At 33.7% G+C, this 20,913-nt stretch overlaps 1 protein-coding gene across 2 annotated transcripts in view; it reads left to right on the top strand.

The window, feature by feature from the left end:
- LOC138941000 (uncharacterized protein DDB_G0283697) overlaps positions 1-20,913 on the top strand; it is a 28,649-nt gene continuing 7,736 nt past the window's right edge. For both annotated transcript variants that reach the window (XM_070310249.1, XM_070310248.1), the window contains exons 1-4: positions 1-344; positions 13,692-13,738; positions 19,282-19,418; positions 20,416-20,631. In XM_070310249.1, the coding sequence (XP_070166350.1) occupies positions 13,699-13,738; positions 19,282-19,418; positions 20,416-20,631 (393 nt within the window). In that variant the 5' untranslated portion in view covers positions 1-344; positions 13,692-13,698. The remainder of the gene's footprint in view (positions 345-13,691; positions 13,739-19,281; positions 19,419-20,415; positions 20,632-20,913) is intronic.

A 20,913-nucleotide genomic window follows, 5' to 3' on the forward strand; every position in this document is an offset into this window, starting at 1 on the left:
CCCAACGCTCCTGCTGGTGGCTTTTCCACTTCCATCGCGCAGTCTTCTGGCCGGACCGGACGCCGCGATCTCGCCCTGCACCCGCGCGAAAAACCTTCTTGTCCTGTCTCGTTTAATTTTCGCGGCCGAAGTACCGAAAGTAAAGCCAAACGGCGAGCATTTTCCCGGTGGCATATACGCATCAGTTTTTCGCTCGACGAAAAGTGCACGCGACTGCTCGCTCTTCTTCTTTCAATATACCCTTTTGAAATATACCTGTGAATTTGCATTTCAAGTGCCGGTCGATGTAAGGACGGTGGTTTCATGAGGAATTAGCGAAGAACTAGCGGAGCCGAGAGAGACAGGTTTGATACCCTTATCATCCTCGTTTCACGCAGTGCGTTATAAATTACATTCTCCTCTCTCGCAGAGGCTGCGTAATCGAAGAGATCGAGCGATTTAAAAAAAAAAAAAAAAAAAAACCTCGCGAATTTATTGGATCGTTCTCCATTTCGGAGTAAGGCTTTCGCAGCTCTCGCGATCTTACGAAATCTGCATAGTGTTAAATATCGCTCGTTCTCTCGAGAAACGTTTCGATCTCTCGGTGAAACGCACGATGTGTGCGCATGTTTTATTAATTTCGAACGCGCGATATTATAGTTTCTTTCATATCCATATACCCGTTTCGATATTAAAAAGAAAGCGAAACGCCGCGATATTTCGACGAACTTAATGAAACTTGCGTTACCTCACCGACCCTAATCACAGTGTTTATTTAGAAAGAGTCCTCAGGCTTCTGCCCGCGGTCAGAGTATCATTGTTCTCTTGCGACAGTTCATGTAAGTTGGCCCGAGGGAATAGCCTTAAGAGGAACGTCGAAAATTTCAAAGAACAAAGATTTTAAAACACCGTTTGTCTCTTTACTCGTATGAGTTATTTAAATATTGGGCGATTGCATAAGTTCGTGCCCGATTTAAATATAAACTTCAATAGATTATATTTTAGAGATAACACTTTTATTAATCAATTATATAGTCTCCATTCTTTTCTACAATGGTTTTCCAACCATCTATAAGCTTGTCGATTCTATTTTTGAAGAAAGAACTTGGTTTTTCTTGAAAAAAGTTTGTAAGGTGGTTTTCGACAGCTTCCTCGGAATTGAGATTCTTGCCATTTAAACTATTCTGCAAAGACCGGAACAGATAAAAATCTAAAGGCGCAATATCTGGAGAATATGGCGGGTGCTGCAGAATTTCCCATTGCGACTCCTGCAGTTTTCCTGCAGCTTATTCCTTTCAGTCGGGAGATGCGGCACCCACGTATCAAGCTTGGAAATGTATCCAAGCTTTTTTAAATGGCGAAAAGCGGTTGAATTATCGATGTTCAGCCTCTCAGCAATATCCTCAGTTGTAATCCTTGGGTTTCTTTCCACTAAGGCATGCACAATGTCATCATCGATGCCAGAAGGCCGTCCGGAGCGGGGTTGATCCTCCATGTTGAAATCACCATTTCGAAATCTGCCAAACCACTTTTTGACTGTTCGGAGAGCAGGAGCGCGGTCCAAATAAACGCTTTGAATATTTTTTTGTGCGATCCCAACACTCACGCCTTTCCGAAACTCATATTACATGCCGCAAATGCACCTTTCGTTCTCCATTTTTAATGATTTCTCTTATGCACAAATGGTCTTATCCGAACAATGTCTGACGCTAAATTGACATAAGACAACGTCATCTATTCGGTGTAAGCAACAATTACCACACAAAAACAATAGAACTCCGCCATGCAGCTACTTAATGCCATCTATGAAAATCGGGCACGAACTTATGCAATCATCCAATATAATAATATGCTTATCTCTCTGTCTATTTAAAATACAAATAACACGCGTATAATGGACGATTTATCCGAGTAGATGGAAAAGATCTAAAGAAACGCGAGCATTAAACCGAACCGCTTCGGAGATCTCGTCATAAAGACAGGACTTTCGCTTCTCGTTGCATCCTGTGCGTCTTCCTGCTCAGTCGTTTTCGCATCACGGTAACAAAATGACAAGGAGAGCGAACTGGTTTTATCATCGAATTTGTCGCATCTAACTTTCCACTCGGATGAGCGCGAAATGGAAAGAAAGGCGCGAAGAGCATCGTTTAAAAAATAGCGCGATGTATTCTCGATCCTCTTGCGTGATATTTTCCATCGCGAATAGTCGAGCGATCGCGTTCTCCGGCAAAGTCACGAATTTCTAATCTGCGAGTAACGAGAAGAGAGTTCGTCCGGCGTAAAGAGAGACGTATACTCGATCGCGGCACACACCTTCACGCACACGACGGCACGCACGCATCGGGCACGCACGCATCGTGTACTCGCTCCACGAATCTTATCGCCGATGGAAAGTTTTCGTCGATTTTATGGTAATTTATTCGTATTTATCACAGCAGGGAAAACAATTCATACGCCATTGCCATGAAATTGGGAGAAAAATTTTCGTCGACGAAGGATCCTGAAGATAAATTGTGTGAACAAGTGAAATAATTAGCTAATTTAAGCGCTCGCGTAATTAATCAGTAAATACGCGACGGGAGGAGTAAAGATTTCAAATCTCTCTATCGTGATCCCACAATCTGTGTGAGAAAATACACGAGTCGATGAATATAAAGGCCTGACCGATTTATTTCAGGAGCGACATTTTACTTTCAATCGAATTCGCGATAACAATATGTATCGTCACGTTCTCTTATCGCGGATTTATCTAAATCAAGAAATCGTCTCATGTATATACGCAAATTGTCATAATCGACCACTTCATCTATTAGGCGGAATAAGTTTTCCGTAACCTCGACGATACCTCAATCGACCGTTCTCTCTTTCCTTGCCTCCCTTTTACTCGTGTAATTCATCGTCTCACTTCGTCCAACACATTCTAACGCGTCCACCACGTTCACTTTCAATCGTGGTGGATTCCACGAGGCGATTGTATATACGTTGGAAAGTGAATTTAATTTGCGAGAGAAGTGCGTTAGACGCGACACGCCTTACAAGCTCTTCCTAACGAGATCCATCTCTTTCTCGCACTTTCTTCCACCAATTCTTGCGGTTAAAACATCACGACGTATTTTCACCACATCTCTCGAATCGCTCAATTTCAATGATTAAAATTAAAACCGATAAAAATCTCGCGTTGCCAGAATTGATGATACTCGATGATAATCGATCTTCCAACTTCGATCAACTTTCATTCCATTCTTTCCATTCTTGTAAGAATCTTCAAGTATCCATATGCATTTATATGTTTCCATAATCACTTTAGATTCACGAGGGGCAAAAGATCGCGCGAGAACGTCGTCGTTATGTAATTAAAAAAGTTTCATAATCACGCGGTCGGCCCGTTTTCTTAGCGCGCCGATGGATCGACGAACGGAAGGTGCAGCAACAGCAGCAACACGTGCTACCCCGATGTACCGTTTGCGGGATCTTTTTCACAAACAATATTGCACAGCGATACGGCGTTACGACATAATCCATATCCGCCGTCGCGAGCAAGAGCGAGCGACGGGTCGGCTTTCTCTCGATACGCCGGCGGAAAAATAAAGCAACGACTTCGCCATAATCGAACGCCCGGATTGTTTTGCGATCCGCGCGATTTGCGACGACGGACGGCGATTGAACAAAATTTCATTTCGATCCACCGTCCATACAGCACTGAAGCTTGCAACAATATTGCTGCAACATTGTAATATTGCATATTGCAATTTAATGTTGCAGAAATATTGCAAAGACATTATTTTACAATATAACTTTAGCAATGTTACAGCAACATTCCGAAAATATTACAAAAAAAGTATTCAATAATCGCTAGTTCATTCGTTTACCACTATGATGCAGCGCATGTTGTTCTATCTATTCCGCATTTAATTTTTAATCACGATGATTATATAAAGTTTACAAAGAGCGGCAAGTAAGATTAAAAAGATATAATAACTATTTTTGTTAGTTTAACATCGTATGATGTGACCCCAATACAGAGGACTGAGATATTGGACTAAGAATTCTTTTAATAGTTTTCATTCTTATATAAAATCAAAAATTTGATAATAATTTTCTAATATGCAAGATACTTTAGATCTTAATAAATAAATTTTGAGATTATATAAAGACAAGAGAGATGTGAAAAAACTCGTTGTATGCGTAAATTCACCACAATCTTTTTGCATCCGGATATCTGAATATTTCGGATACAAAGAAATTGTGAATTTACGCAATTGCAGATTGAGTTTTTTCTTATTTCTCTTAGATATTCTCTGTCGCTGAAGGAAGTCGAATGTGTACTGAAAAATTTACATTTTATAATTTCGTTATTATTATAATACAGAAAAACTATATACACGCTATAGATCCTGACTCTTATAGGCCTAATTTCTTATTATTTTTTTCATATGTTAAGGATATTATGTCGATAAATATACATAAAGCATTATTGCATATATATTATATTGCAATATTTCTATATGCGGACATTTTACTGTTGCTGCAATATCATAACAACGTTGCAGCAACATTTCGCAATGTTTCTGCAATATTGCAATCTTGCAGAAAAATGTTGCTGCAATGTTATTGCAATCTTGCGGTGCTGTATGGGCGTTAACGCCGAATAAATTCACGCTAAAAAGTTACGATGATTAACAGAGGGTCTATACACACAGAAAAATACTATATTTAAGTAAATATTACTTGTTTCAAGTATTTCAAAAGCTCACATATCCGCAAATCTATCATAAGTTCATATCAAATTTATTCAAAATGTATTCTGAATTCTAGTAAGTTTAAAAGCTTCGATCAAGATAATTAAATTTTCTAATTGAAAGAAATACATTAAATTTTTCTGATCTAATAAATTTTCTTACATTAGATTAATCACATCTGACTTTTCTTCGATAAAATTTTATAATGTTCTTCAAAAAAAAAAAAAAAATTATGATAATTACTATTTTTGAGCAGATGATAATGAGTTTTTCTAAAATTTGTGACAAGTCTATTTTAAGACTATTATCAAGAAAATATTCCTTGTTCAAGATAACTGTTACTTAAAAGAAGAAAAGTAAACTGAATAATCATTTTTCTTAGAATAATATTTGTCTGTGTGTACGTACTTGCATCCAAATAATAAAAAAATGTGTGCCGGGGATAAAAATATAATATATAACGGTAAAATATCTTCCATTCATCTCAGCGGTATCTTTTAAATAATTGCAGATACCGGAGATACGATTAAACGGAGATAAATAAAATTCTGTTCGCTAATAATAACGTCGGCTTAATAGTCTCTATTTGTTATCTTATACTCCAACACACCCTGAATTGGCCCTTACTTTTATCGTTATTTTTTGGTTCTTTATTATCTTATATCTATTCGATAGATGTATTTTTTGAAAAATATTTTGTAGTCTTCTATCATAGGCTGCATTCCGATAGTCACTGCCAGTACTGAAAATCTATAGTAACGTAGAAATTATAGATTTTACGATACTGATAGTGAATATTGGAATATACTCTTAATAATATCAATATTTAAAAACAATGTTTGATAAAAATTTTCGACAATATTAGAACTTGTAAATTACAATTTAAATTCCTATAAAGATAAGTGTATTAAAAAGTAAAGATATTAATATAAAAAATTAGAATCATTAAATAATTTTAATATAAAACGCTTGCTATATAAAGACTAATTTAGAGTTTTTAATTGTAATATAGATTATTACATTTAATATTGATTATTAAATAATTTTATAATCTTATAGCTTATTTTAGTATTACAAAAAACAAAAACAAAAACGAAAAAGTAACGAGTCGTTAATTTCCAAGTAACGGTAACGGTAACGCGTTACTATTTAAAATCAGTAACGAGTAACGGTAACGAGTTACTTTTATAGAGTAACGTTCCCAACCCTGCTATTCAATATCAAGTAAAAGAATTGTTGTAAAAAGTTACCATATTGATTCGAGGTAAGGTGAAAAATTCACGAATTTAACGAATGCTGGATGAGAATGATTATCATTCTCGTTAATAAACATCATTCTTTGCTGTTTCGATTTCTTCAAATGGATTAGTGTCGTCGGGTTTCATAGAAATTTGAGAAATAAATTGTTTTGATGCAACATGTGAATGTTAATTGTTTGATAAGAAATTATATTTTGAAAGCTCGTGACGTATCGCCCGGGGACGAAACGAAATTTGACCATCAGCACTTTCATAGTAAGAAAACCAGACCAGGTGATATCGAATGCGTCAACAAGCGAAAAAGTATGTCACACCTTCTTTGCGCGACATGTGATATTATTGCACGAGTCTACTTTCGACAAATATTTATTTATCTCGCAATCGAAATGTCGTGTATACGTGATCGGCGAATAAAATAATTTATAATTATCATTATGCAAGCGATACATATAATATCTCTGTACCGGAATTATTGCGACATTCATTCGTAATTATATTGCTTTATATCGTTATAAAAGTTACATAACAAACTTAATATGTAAAAGGTTGCAATAAACTACATTGTATAACTTAAATTTATAGCGCGATAGAAAGCACGTATGCCGTAAAATATTTCTTACATGGACCCCCGTCGATCTCATTGTGCTCTCTTCTCTAACGAACAATCGTTCGCACGGAATAGGAAGAGCAGGAAGAAGATGGCGGTGAAGCACCGGCATCACGACACATTAATCGCGCTAATTATACACGAAGCACAGGCCACTCTTCTTAGGGGAGAGATTTGTAGGAGGCGAAACGGCGAATTCGCGCGCGCCCGATTTTTCTCTCTCTCTGCCCGCTCTTAAATAATAACTTTCGAATAGTTTCGCCGGATATATCAAAACGGTATCCATATCGCGCGTTATTAGCACCTCGCGCTTACGTAAAAGCGCTCGTAATGAAGCGTGCAGAGTTATTAATCACGTTGATATTATATTAACGTTCGATCTTTGAAATTGAACCGATGTAATTGTCGAAAACGCAACAAATGTCCAATTTTTACCGTGCAGGTTTAGAAAAACCGCTAGATTCTCTTTTTCTCGATAATTATTGTCTACGCATATATTTTTGTATTTATCGTATAGATTTTACATAATAAGTCAACAAAACAACGCGAATAATGCTTTATGGTCGAATAAGCTTCATTCTCAATCAAGAGTAAAACTATTTGCAGGGTTGGGAAGTAACGCGTTACTTGTAACGTCGTTACCGTTACCGTTACTTCTTTTCGGTAACGATCGTTACTTTTTTCTATCTGTAACGGTAACGGTAACGAATTAGCCGTTACTTTTATCGTTACTTTTTCGTTCTTTGTTATCTTATATCTATTCGATAGATAGATGTATTTTTTGAAGAATATTTTCTAGTCTTCTATCATAGGCTGTATTCCGATAGTCACTGCCAGTACTGAAAATCTATTGTAATGTAAATTATAGATTTTACAATACTGGCAGTGAATATTGGAATACACTCTTAATAATATTATCAATATTTAAAAACAACGTCTGATAAAAATTTTCGACAAAATTGAAATTTGTAAATTACAATTTAAATTCCTATAAAGTTAAGTGTATTAAAAAGTAAAGATATTAACTATAAAAAATTAGAATCATTAAATAAATTTAATATAAAAAACGCTTGGTATATAGAGACTAATTTAGAGTTTTTAATTGTAACATAGATTATTATATTTAATATTGATTATTAAATAATTTTATAATCTAATAGCTTATTTTAGCATTACAAAAAACAAAAACATAACGAAAAAGTAGAGAATCGTTACTTTCCAGATAACGGTAACGGTAACGCGTTACTTTTTAAAATCAGTAACGAGTAACGGTAACGAGTTACTTTTTACGAAAAATAAGGGTAACGGTAACGCGTTACTTTTATAGAGTAACGTTCCCAACCCTAACTATTTGTTCCGGAATCGAAGTTTTCGTCTGAATCGGCAAAAAGAGTCAAAACACTTTTCGATTGAATGAATTCTGAATCGTTGCACAAAACAACAATTTTTAATAAAAATTAAGATATGTTTGGCCAAGAAATTGGAAAATAGCATTTTAAATGTAAGAAAATAGGTAAGAATATCAAACGATATCACATTATTGCGCAAGCAATTGCTTTGTGATAAATGAGTTTGATTATTTTAATTCCTGATCATTCGAGCGTACAATCAACTTCGTGAATACAAGTTTATTAGAAACTTATTTGCAAATATACCACTACAACTAAAAACTGTATATTTACTCGTTAAATTTGTTTTTCTGCAAGAAAAAAAGTTTTATATATTTCCTTTACGCGTAAATTAATAATATGTTATTTAAATAATATATAAAAATTAGCGAAATATACACCTACAAAGAAAGCTTATAAAATTATTTAAAAATTTCTAAATTCTAATAAGAGAAATCGTTCTAGCATTAGAACGGAAGCTTGGAAACGCGATATTATATTGGTGAGATAGAACAAAAATTATAGCACTTTAAGAAAATCTAGTGGCTCATGGAAATATAGTAAAATTAAGAAGAAAAATTTTCGTTCAAGATGAATAACGTTTCATAATAATTTCTCCCTGTTTATATTATAAATAGAAAAAAATAAAAATACAGTTTATCTCAAAATAATTTTTCAAATTCAACTGCTTACAAATTCAACTTCTCTAATTTAATTTGCTCTCTTTTTCAGCATTAAGAAATGTTTCTCCTGTTGGTTTATCTCCGATCGAAAGCATTACAAATTTTGTTTTCTAGTCTACTTATCGCTTTAATGCTCTGGAATGTAGAGATCATTTCTGTGGAGGCATTCCCATATTTAAGGGGGCATACCCGTTTGAAAATGAAAAACGAGTACATCTTTTTAGATTTTTTTGCAACGCAACGATAAAAATTTTTTTAAATTTGATAAAAATTTTTAATTTTTTTACACCGTGTTTTTTTTCACACCGTGTAGTCATCAAAAGTTTTTTAAACTGAAAATTTTTATTTAAGTAGTTAATAATATTGTAATTAACATAATAAAAAAATTAAAAATTTTTATCAAGTTGCGCTGCAAAAAAATCTTGAAAATGTATTCATTTTACGAGATTTCAAACGGGGTATGCCCCCTTAAACATAAAATGTTTAAGCTTACTCCTGTATTTAAACATGAAGCCATTAGTCATTCGCAAATATATATTTACAAAAAGAAATCAAAATCGATTCTTGCGACGTGTGTTTACTTCATTCTGGACACAGCTGCGCGGAATCTTATTTTGTATCCTTCAAAAATCTTCGATGCGGTCCTGGCGCTCATCAACAAACAAGCTCAATACAGATTCATACTCTACAATTAAAAAAACGATAGTAATCATAATTTACGAAGGATATTTCTTACGCGCACGCCCGATCAACCGCTTCCTTTTGCGATTATTAACGTTTGCTCTGCATATATTTGCCTTATACAATTACACACTTTCTACTTACAAGGCAAGCAATGCTCGTACCTAATGTAACGAATACCTTATGTTCGGAGAGCATGAAAATTAGAATGGCGAGAAGCGTTATGTTCGCGATCAATTCATTGATTTGAATAAATCTATTTCAAACAGGTTCGCTTTAAGTAAATAACGCATCCATCCTATGTCGTGTCTGATTTAATCTGGCTTAGTTCACTGCTTTAAGGAAAGTGGGCAAAACTCGCTGCGATAAGATCAATAATCTTTCAAAGATTTTTATCACTTTATTGCGTCCTTTATGACATCCTTTTATTAGAAACTTTTGCAAAACGATAAAAAATTACGTCCCATAAAATACATTTGTATCTTGATTTCTCGTGATATTTACCTTCTAAATGTCACTCACCAACTGTTTATGTAAATTATAGCTTCAAGCGATAAATGCGATAAATTACTGATACGATAAGTCACATTTAATTATAGGGTTCTCATCCAAATTACACAGTTTGTATTTTTCCATATTATTTACAATACATAATATATGATTTTATCTTATTTCTATGTATAAATCACACAGCAGTAATTTTCGTTAACGAGAAAAAGAACGATATTCTCGAAAAAAAAAAAAAAAAAACGAAGGAAATTTCCGTATCAACCTTTCACAACTTGCAGCAGCACATAATGGCATCTTTTAATTGACGTTTTCTCTCATCGTATCGCATTGCATTCGATATTCAGTCGCACAGTTTTTCTCAATCGATGATTAATTCGATAATACACCTCGGGGCGAATATTCGAATAGCACGCACGAGGAAATGAAAGCCTGTTATTTCGGCATACTGTGCTTTTGAAGGCTATCGAGTTTTGTAACCACACCTTAACGCAACGCCCAATCCAAAAATTTTGTTTGTCGCAACAGAAAAAAAAAACCCATAAAAGTTTCATATATAAATGATTAAAAAAAAAATAATAATAAAATAAATAAAACAACTAATTCATATCAGAATTCGAATTATTGCGATTATTAGAATATTATTATTTATATTTAATAAAAATGTTTGTGCGTTTTTAATCAGTCTCTCTCTTATGTTAGTCTATATCCAAGGAAAAAAAAAAAGAAAAGAAACAATCTTTAAAAGATTTTTCGCTACACACTCGCCAAGATTAAGAAACCTGATGAATCAAGTGACTCGTCGCTCACGTACGAGCCATCATTTCCGGTGACCTTTAGTGAGCATAGATGACCGTTACTCACCCGTATGTCATAACATAACGTAATTTACCGTAAGGTAATGTTATGCGAGTAACATATTCCGCGCATAATTTGACAAAGAAGACATCTCCGACAAGAGAAACGTTAAATAGTCGATAAAATATACGCAATGGATGTATTTAGAGATTGTATCTCTCTCTTATTTCTCGCATGATGCATAAACAAAGATCTTTTAGCCGTATGATAATTTTTCTAAAGGTTTATATTAATTTCTTTCACGTAATAATCTGTAATAATCATAAAAATACGTAATGCCATAAATTAACAGATAAAAATTGTAAATATTGACGGAAAATCAAATAAACAATAATAAATTGTATACCACTTGTTACAAGACGCAATAATATATATTGTATTTTGCTGAGTAAAAAGAGCTGTCCGAATATATTCATAGATCTCGTTAAGATTCGGGTCTCGTTTGCGCAGCTTCCGGATAAAATTAATCTTTAATCTGGGGATGTTTCCCATGCTGCCTGAGAATTCGTTCGCATTGTGACACGAATACAGGGAACAATTACGAAAACTTGTGTAACCGAATAATGTAGTCTTGTATGGCTTTAGCCAGCAGGGGAAGCATCCTCTCTCTTTCATTTCTACTTTTACAGAAATGATAAAAATCTGTCTAGGAACTAGAGCGCGATAGCGCACCTAATTAATGCGAGCATGTACGTGGTGCACTGCGTGCGATTTGCTCTAGCGTTCCACATTTCTGTGCGGAAACTGAGAAGAACGTGCAAGGAATCGCATAGATTTACGCTTGAAAATCACTAGCCGCCTTTCTTATTGTTAGTTAAAAAGACGATAGAGCGGAATTAAATTCTGTTGTGTATTTTAAATCAATTTTATTGGATTCCTTTATATAATCAAAATGCTTTATATGTATATATATATATATATATATATATATATATATATATGTATGTATAGAGCGATCTTATGTTTATTGGCGAGAGTGTCAAACTTATTAAATTTACTGTGATTCAAATCTCATTAATAGATAGTCGATCGTGCACACAAATCGTACAAATTTTAACAAATATGTAACTAGTGTAATATACTCATACAGCACCGCAAAATTGCAATAACATTGCAGCAACATTTTTCTGCAAGATTGCAATATTGCAGAAACATTGCAAAATGTTGCTGCAACGTTGTTATGATATTGCAGCAACAGTAAAATGTCCGTATACAGAACTATTGCAATATAATATTGCAGCAACATAGCAATATAATATATATGCAATAATGCTTTATGTATATTTATCGACATAATATCCTTAACATATGAAAAAAATAATAAGAAATTAGGCCTATAAGAGTCTGGATCTAGCGTGTATATAGTTTTTCTGTATTATAATAATAACGAAATTATAAAATGTAAATTTTTCAGTACATATTCGACTTCCTTCAGTGACAAAGAATATTTAAAAGAAATAAGAAAAAACTCAATTTGCAATTGCGTAAATTCACAATTTCTTTGTATCCGAAATATTCAGATATCCGGATGCAAAAAGATTGTGGTGAATTTACGCATACAACGAGTTTTTTCACATCTCTCTTGTCTTTATATAATCTTAAAATTTATTTATTAAGATCTGAAGTATCTTTTGCATATTAGAAAATTATTATCAAATTTTTGATTTTATATAAGAATGGAAACTATTAAAAGAATTCTTAGTCCAATGTCTCAGTCCCCTGTATTGGGGTTACATCATACGACTTAAACTAACAAAAATAGTTATTATATCTTTTTAATCTTACTTGCCGCTCTTTGTAAATTTTATATAATCATCGTGATTAAAATTAAATGCGGAATAGATAGAACAATATGCGCTGCATCATAATGGTAAACGAATGAACTAGCGATTATTAAATACTTTTTTTGTAATATTTTCAGAATGTTGTTGTAACATTGCTAAAGTTATATTGTAAAATAATGTCTTTGCAATATTTCTGCAACATTAAACTGCAATATGCAATATTACAATGTTGCAGCAATGTTGTTGCAAGCTTCAGTTCTGTATGGGTATATACTCGTGATATAACTAACAATAAAATTCACAAGATTGGTAATCTAATTTGATGCTGAAAGGTTGCAAGGTTACTTTCCCCAGATAAGATAAAAAAAAAAAAAAAGTCTTGGAAAGACATGATGCTACTGCAGGATGTAAATTATCGACAGTAATCGACATTTCGGAAAAATGAAGGTCATCTATGAAGAAATAATTCAAGATGGGAAGAAAATATTTTTTTTTTAACTCTTTATACGCGTAAGATTAAAGATTCTAATTCAATATTCGGAGAAAGAATACAAATTCTAAATTATTATATGAGAATGCAATATCTATCGCAATATTCTCGTGTATCTAGCATAATGAATTATTGAATCAACAGATTATCACAATTATCACATCGAGAATCTCTTCCGAAAGATCTCGCTAAGCAGATGCGTGCGCTGCAGAAGCATACCCTCTGGTAATTAGACATTCGCAATCGCTACTACAAAGTCACACCCGATATTACGTGATCGCGCATTTATATAACACCCACATTATCCTTGCATTATATGGTTAGCGGTGGTGACAGCACAGAGAAAGTTCCTATCCGTTCCCATATATGCTCGAGCACTTCTACAGTCTATACGACTATATAATGTTAAGGCTCTCTGCTTTGATTATGTTCGCCGATTTACAGTGCCGCGCAATTATCTCTCAACCTGAGGAATTTGATTGACCTTTCGCAAATAGAAACTTCTTCGTCATTTAGGACATTCTGCGTAAAAAAAAAAAAGATAAGGACAAAGAGATATTATAACAGATAAAATTTTAATAACTCTTATATATAAGAAGTATTTACTCTTTCTATTATACCATATCAAATGATTTAATTTTCTATTTAATATCTTCTAATTAAAGTAATATACGAAGTATTTCCATTAACTAACACGATTAATTTATTTGTTACAGTGCCAACATGCGGGAGAAACGATGGCCGCTGCTGCTCGCTCTGTACGGTAAGCACAATTTCTGGAGGATGATCCTTCGTTTCTCGCAACGATCGCGTTTCCCCAATACTAAGCGAAGCTTGTCAGCGAAACTTTTACTCGATTTCTACTATTTCTTGAAATCCCGTTTGTGCCGCTCCGCAAGAAGAGAGAATCTCCCTTTGTCCATCTCGGGATCTCCCCCTCTTACGTTGTGTCTTTAGTATTTTTGGACTTTTCATGGCCGGGGAATGCCGAAGAGGTAGCGAACGGCCTTCTACACCTGAGAAGCTAAAAAAAAATCACGCACGTAGATCGATTCTCACCGTGATTCCTCCGTGCAATACAAAATAACGACCACCTTCCACGACGAGCGAATTAAGTTGTGTGTGTGTGTGTGTGTGTGATGGATAATTCAAAGAAGTTAAATCTCTCAATATTAAAATTGAAGAGTTGACTATTTAAAAGTACATATTACCGTATGAAAGTGAAGTGATTAACTTAAAAATTATAAGACAAAATATTTCTCTCATATTTTGCTCACACAATTGTCAATACTAATAAAAAGCTTGTAAGAAAGTTTTGAAAGGCGACTTTTAGGGATCGTTAATAAAAAATACCGAATGCAAAGAGTACTTGAGCTCTGAATCGTCATGTAAGACAAGATTTTTATTAATCTCTTTCATCTTATGTCAAACATACATTTAGTATTCGTTCTGCGATCGTAGCTGCGTGTAATTCGCAAAAGCATTTTACAGAGAGGTTCCACGAAGAAAGGGGGACCTGTCGTGAATGTCAAGAGGACCATTTTCTTTGTCTCGTCATGAGACATGTGACGAATAATTTTAAGAGTCCGAAAATTCCAGATAAAATACTCGGTAATACGATAATATTTTTCAACATTTTTTTAACATTAATATTAATTTCGTAATCCCTCCATAATCGTTTTGTTGCAATAATAAAAATTCAAATCTAATAAAAATGGGAAATTCCATAAAAATTAGCGTGCCGAAAAAAATTACCTCGCGGCTGTTTACGACCCCATACAGCACTGAAGTTTGCAACAACATTGCTGCAACATTGTAATATTGCATATTGCAGTTTAATGTTGCAGAAATATTGCAAAGACATTATTTTACAATATAACTTTAGCAATGTTACAGCAACATTTCGAAAATATTACAAAAAAAGTATTCAATAATCGCTAGTTCATTCGTTTACCACTATGATGCAGCGCATATTGTTCTATCTATTCCGCATTTAATTTTTAGTCACGATGATTATATAAAGTTTACAAAGAGCGGCAAGTAAGATTAAAAAGATATAATAACTATTTTTGTTAGTTTAAGTCGTATGATGTGACCCCAATACAGGGGACTGAGACATTGGACTAAGAATTCTTTTAATAGTTTCCATTCTTATATAAAATCAAAAATTTGATAATAATTTTCTAATATGCAAGATACTTCAGATTTTAATAAATAAATTTTGAGATTATATAAAGACAAGAGAGATGTGAAAAAACTCGTTATATGCGTAAATTCACCACAATCTTTTTGCATCCGGATATCTGAATATTTCGGATACAAAGAAATTGTGAATTTACGCAATTGCAAATTGAGTTTTTTCTTATTTCTCTTAGATATTCTCTGTCGCTGAAGGAAGTCGAATGTGTACTGAAAAATTTACATTTTATAATTTCGTTATTATTATAATACAGAAAAACTATATACACGCTAGATCCTGACTCTTATAGGCCTAATTTCTTATTATTTTTTTCATATGTTAAGGATATTATGTCGATAAATATACATAAAGCATTATTGCATATATATTATATTGCTATGTTGCTGCAATATTATATTGCAATATTTCTGTAGGCGGACATTTTACTGTTGCTGCAATATCATAACAACGTTGCAGCAACATTTCGCAATGTTTCTGCAATGTTGCAATCTTGCAGAAAAATGTTGCTGCAATGTTATTGCAATCTTGCGGTGCTGTATGGGACATAATGCAAGAGCGTACTGCAAATTGAAAACAGTATCGATTTGTTCTCAATTCGTAATATCCATTAATACAATTTAAATTAAACATTTAAAAAGCTTTTTAACATTTTCTGCCTCTCGGGAAACATTCGATTCGAGTTCTTTAAAATCTCGCTTTAAAATTACGAAATAATCGAGAGACTGCTATTCTTACAGCATCGTAAAAGTTTTACGATAACCATATAACGCTATATAAACATTACGATGATAAAGATAACTAATGTTTAATCGTCATTATGTATCAGACGCAGATGTTTACGTAAATGCGTCTCTTAGCGTCGCAATTTCTCAATGAAAAAAAATCAGCGGCAAGGTAGAAAAAAGAAAACGTGATCACGCCCTTCGAAGAAGGAAAATGTCAGGACATTCCCATTCGATCGAGATTCCGAGGGGCCGATAGACAATTGGATGAAGCAATTTATTTATACGCCGACACAGTAATAGTAACAACGGTGATTTCGTCATGAAAACAGTTTTATCGTAACTGTGTGCATGGAAGGGGAGCACGCCCACATAACATTTCCCACAAACGGAATGCGAGCGCGTTCTCATAATTCATTTTTATATACGTACAACGTCGGCTTGCGCAGCGCGATTTCTTATCGATCGCGCAGCCTGGAAAAGTATGATTCCGTTATACGATCGGTTGTCGAAGTCCACTATGCACATTTTCAACAGCACTGTCGAGGACATCGACTTTCCGGTTCATGAAACCGCGTTCACGCAGCCCTAATCGAGGCGCGCGAACAAGTTTTTCCGCATGTACGAGCACCATATTCGAGAATCTAGACATCTAGAGTGTCGAAAATAAGGGAGCGCGAAACATAAAACGATCGTAAAAATAACATTACGAGCATTATAAAAGTGCTCGGTTACTTGCTTGCAATTATTTCCTTATTTTAAATATCTGTCAATTAATCCAATAAAATACGTAGCATTTATTAATTCACGCACTTCCTAGGTAGCAAGATGTCGTCATTACAAGATCATTTTAAGGTCATTTCTCGTCATATGACGTCAGTCGACTAAATAATGACGTAACACAGACGTGATACTTTTGACGACATACTGTCGTCACAGAAATAAAGTCATTTAATCGTCTTTTTAAGATTATTTACTGATCAATTAACTAATGTAAATACGTCAATATTAAAATTAACGTATTTATATAAGGAAAATAATAAATATATTTTATAATACTTGTAAAGTTTATATGACTTTCTGTTCAAAACCATTGAAAATACGATATTAAATATTATATTACAAAATTATGAAATATTGTTTAATATTAATAATTGAATTTGATGTGCGTGTTTATTTATGTGCAAAATTATTGTTTATTTAATATTTCATGAAAAATGTTACTGCGCGCAACATTTCAAAACTTTACAAAAAGATAGCTCATACTTCAGTCGCTAGTTCGTTTATTTACGATGCGCCCCATCTCGTATTTGAGTTTCAGTCATGACAATTATATGAAGCTTGCAAAAAGTAACTGGCGGGAGATTAAAGATGTAATTATTCCTATCAGTTTAATTTCTGATGCAATTCTAATACAGGGAATTCAGATATCAATATAAATAACCGAAAAAGTTAAAATCATCCGTTTATATACAGAGTGTCTTTAATTTAAATGGCAAAACTTCAAGAGCTTATAGGAGACCGAAAAGCTAAGACAGAAAGTCCTTTAGGAGGTTTGCTCGTTTTTGCTCTATTTTGGAGAAAATCACAAAAAAAAAAGAAACAAAACAAGTTTTCGTTTTTTTACTTATTTATTTACATTTTATTTATGTTATCATCTATTTAATGCAGATATTGTTCAAAATGTTGCCTCCTTGCAGCAATGCAAGCATTACATCTAACACTGACCTCATTAATTGCAGCTAGACATTGTTCTAGTGATATTTGGTGCACTGCATCTATGATTCGGTCTCTTAACTGCTCTCTTGAATTGATTGGCACCGTAAAGGATAACATCAAGTGTTTACATATGTAAGAAACCTTGAAGCAGAAAGTTTATTCGGTGCCAATCAAATCAAGGGAGCAATTGACAATGAGAGTTTGAAGTTTTGCGATTTTCTTTAAAATGGAGCAAAAACGAGCAATCCTCTAAAGGACTTCTTGTCTTAGTTTTTCGGTCCCCTACATGCTTTTGAAGTTTTACCATTTAAATTGGGGACACCCTATATATATATATATATATATATATATATATATATATATATATATATATATGTGTGTATGTATTTATATAAATCATATTTATTATATTTGTAATTCCATTAATATATTTTATAACAATTCTATGTTTATTTGATAAAGAATTGAAAATGCGATGGTTTTATACTATTGAAAGAACGGTAAATTTTGAAAAGTAGCCAAAGGTTCACCAATTTTATATGTCACCTTATATTAGAAAAATATCGTCATTTTATCGTCATAGATATGATGTCAACAGTCTGTGCTTTAGAACCGTCATTTTATCGTCACTTTTACGTCGTTTCGAAGGTGAATTTAACGTAACCAGTGACTAAAAAACGACGTTATAATGACGATACCTCGTTACCTGGGATTCTCTTTCCTCGAAAAATACCAGCGTATAAATCAAATATATTCTTAGAGCATAAATTATTGATTATATTCATGTCTATAAAGATGTGCGACCTCGGGAGGTAAAACATAAAAAAGTGAAAAGAAATATCTTTACTTTTTAATTCACATTTCGCAAACTGTTCGTTCCTTATGTCTTAGTTTCCTCAGTTTCCAGCTCTCAAAACAACCTTGAACTACTTCAAAACAATTACAAATGTGATTCAGTAACAAGGTCTACGAAGCCTAATAATTGAAAATTCCTGTTTTTTCACTCATTTTAAATAATTAAATATTATATTAATATAATATGAAATATTATATAACATAATATGAAATAACCAATAAACAAATAAAAGTGAAAAAAAGTAATTTAAAAACTAAATTGAAAAAAGATAGAGAGAGAGAGAGAGAGAAATAATACAAATTAAACAATAAAGGAAATAAATAAGAAAAAATTGAAAAATAAAGACTAAATATTTATAATGAACATTGATTGTAAATTGATACACGATACGTTATAAGCTTGTTACGTTGTCACGTATATGGTTCGATCGTAAATCAACGAAATATGGAAAGAAAACGATCAATAGACAGCCTTGATCCGTTTAAAAACAATTACCCAACCGAATGCACTCGCTCTCGGCGAGAGAAAATTGCAACACTTATGTTAGATTCTCACAACACTTCACGTCCAAGTTTTGCAACACCGACGCTTCTCCGCGATTTACGTAATCCGCAGATACGTGGTGGCCTTTTTCCTCAATGTATCGGATGGCTCTCATGAGAGCCATCGATACTCTTCAGGCAATTAAAGCAAACTATATTTATTTGGAACTGATTCGTGATTATTCTCAGTCGTAACGCTCCAACGATTCTTAAATTAATGCTCTCGATAACGAGATTGATTTTTTTTTTTTTTTTTTTTATTTGTAGGAATATTCTTGGCCCATGCGGTCTCCGCAGCACTCAAGGCCAGACCGAAATTCAAAATTGCGACAACCTCTACGACGACAACCACCACCACAACTGAGGAGCCTCACGTGGAGGAAAATGAAAACGCAAATTCGGAGGTATATATTTAAAAAACATTACCACATTTCGTAATAGCTCACAAAGTTAGATGATTAATTCTCAAATATTGTCTAATAATTCTTAACAATCAAATAATTATTCATAAAGCTCGGATTTTACGATCGATTACGACTTAAATTACAATATATAATTCTAGATCAGCGATTAAAATTGGTATAAATTCAATGCGCTCACTTTATGATACCATAAATGTTTTATACAAATTGTATATTTCTATCTAAAAAAAAAAAAAAAAAAAAAAAAAAAAAATTATTCCCAATCCTGATGCTAAATGTAGCAATCGTATTATTCATATAACGCATGCAAAATACACTCGTTGCAAAAGGGAACCTCGCGGATATATATACGAGACAAATACAGCAGATGTAAATTAACCGCCAATTAAACATTTTGCAAAAAAATGTAACCGCTTTATGACTAGCGTGATACGATGAAAATATCGTGAGTCGTGTTCTATAGTAACAAAGACATCACTATGTAATACTTGTATGCTGCGTAAATTCAATTTGACGATCGACTCATCAGTATCTGTATCTGCGAAGCCGCCGAAGCACTTCGATTAATTTATGTTGGCGTCAAATCGATTAACGTCAAACTCACGCGCGCGCGACAGACTCACCTTCGCACACATACAAGCGAGTGTGACATCAACAAATCGAGAACTCGAGCGTTCTTCCCTAAACGTTACTACACAGGTGGCTAACAGCGGCTTCTTCGAGCGTAAAATAACTTTTCTATCAGATAGTCTCGGACGCGAATGCTTTTCCGTTCACGGTATACGGAAATTGTTATTACGACAAAATCAAATCGATTTTTCCGTCAGGAAATGAAAGCTATTTTTATGAAATGTGACATAAGTTTGTATTAAAGTTTTCAAACCTTTCAAATAATCGTGCATGTGTATGTTAATTTTGTAATATTAAAAAAAGAGAGAGCTCGAGATCCCTCCAAAAATTATAAAATTTATTCTTCCAGACGACAACAGTGGCGATCGAAACAAATGGAACGACCGGGCACACTTTAACAGGAATTCCACAAATCGATTACATATGGGACCCGAATCTACCGCGCGAGTTAAATGGCTATAATCTCAGTGATTATCCATTCTATAACAGTATACCCGAGGATATTGACTTTAAGTGCGACGGCTTGCACGACGGATTCTATGCCAGCGTGCCGCACAAGTGCCAGGTAATTATTTTAATTATATTTATGTTGCAGAAATAATATCTAATCGGGGCGATATCAGCGCGATACGTATCTTTGAAAGCAAAAATGAAAAATATACACAACCGTAGCAATTTTACGTCGAACCCATACAGCACCGCAAGATTGCAACAACATTGCAGCAACATTTTTCTGCAAGATTGCAACATTGCAGAAACATTGCGAAATGTTGCTACAACATTGTTATGATATTGCAGCAACAGTAAAATGTCCGCCTACAGAAATATTGCAGCAACATAGCAATAT

Source organism: Polyergus mexicanus, unplaced genomic scaffold, assembly GCF_030449975.1.
Source record: "Polyergus mexicanus isolate NDT 795.1 unplaced genomic scaffold, iyPolMexi1.0 SCAF_18, whole genome shotgun sequence".
NCBI lineage: Eukaryota > Metazoa > Arthropoda > Insecta > Hymenoptera > Formicidae > Polyergus > Polyergus mexicanus.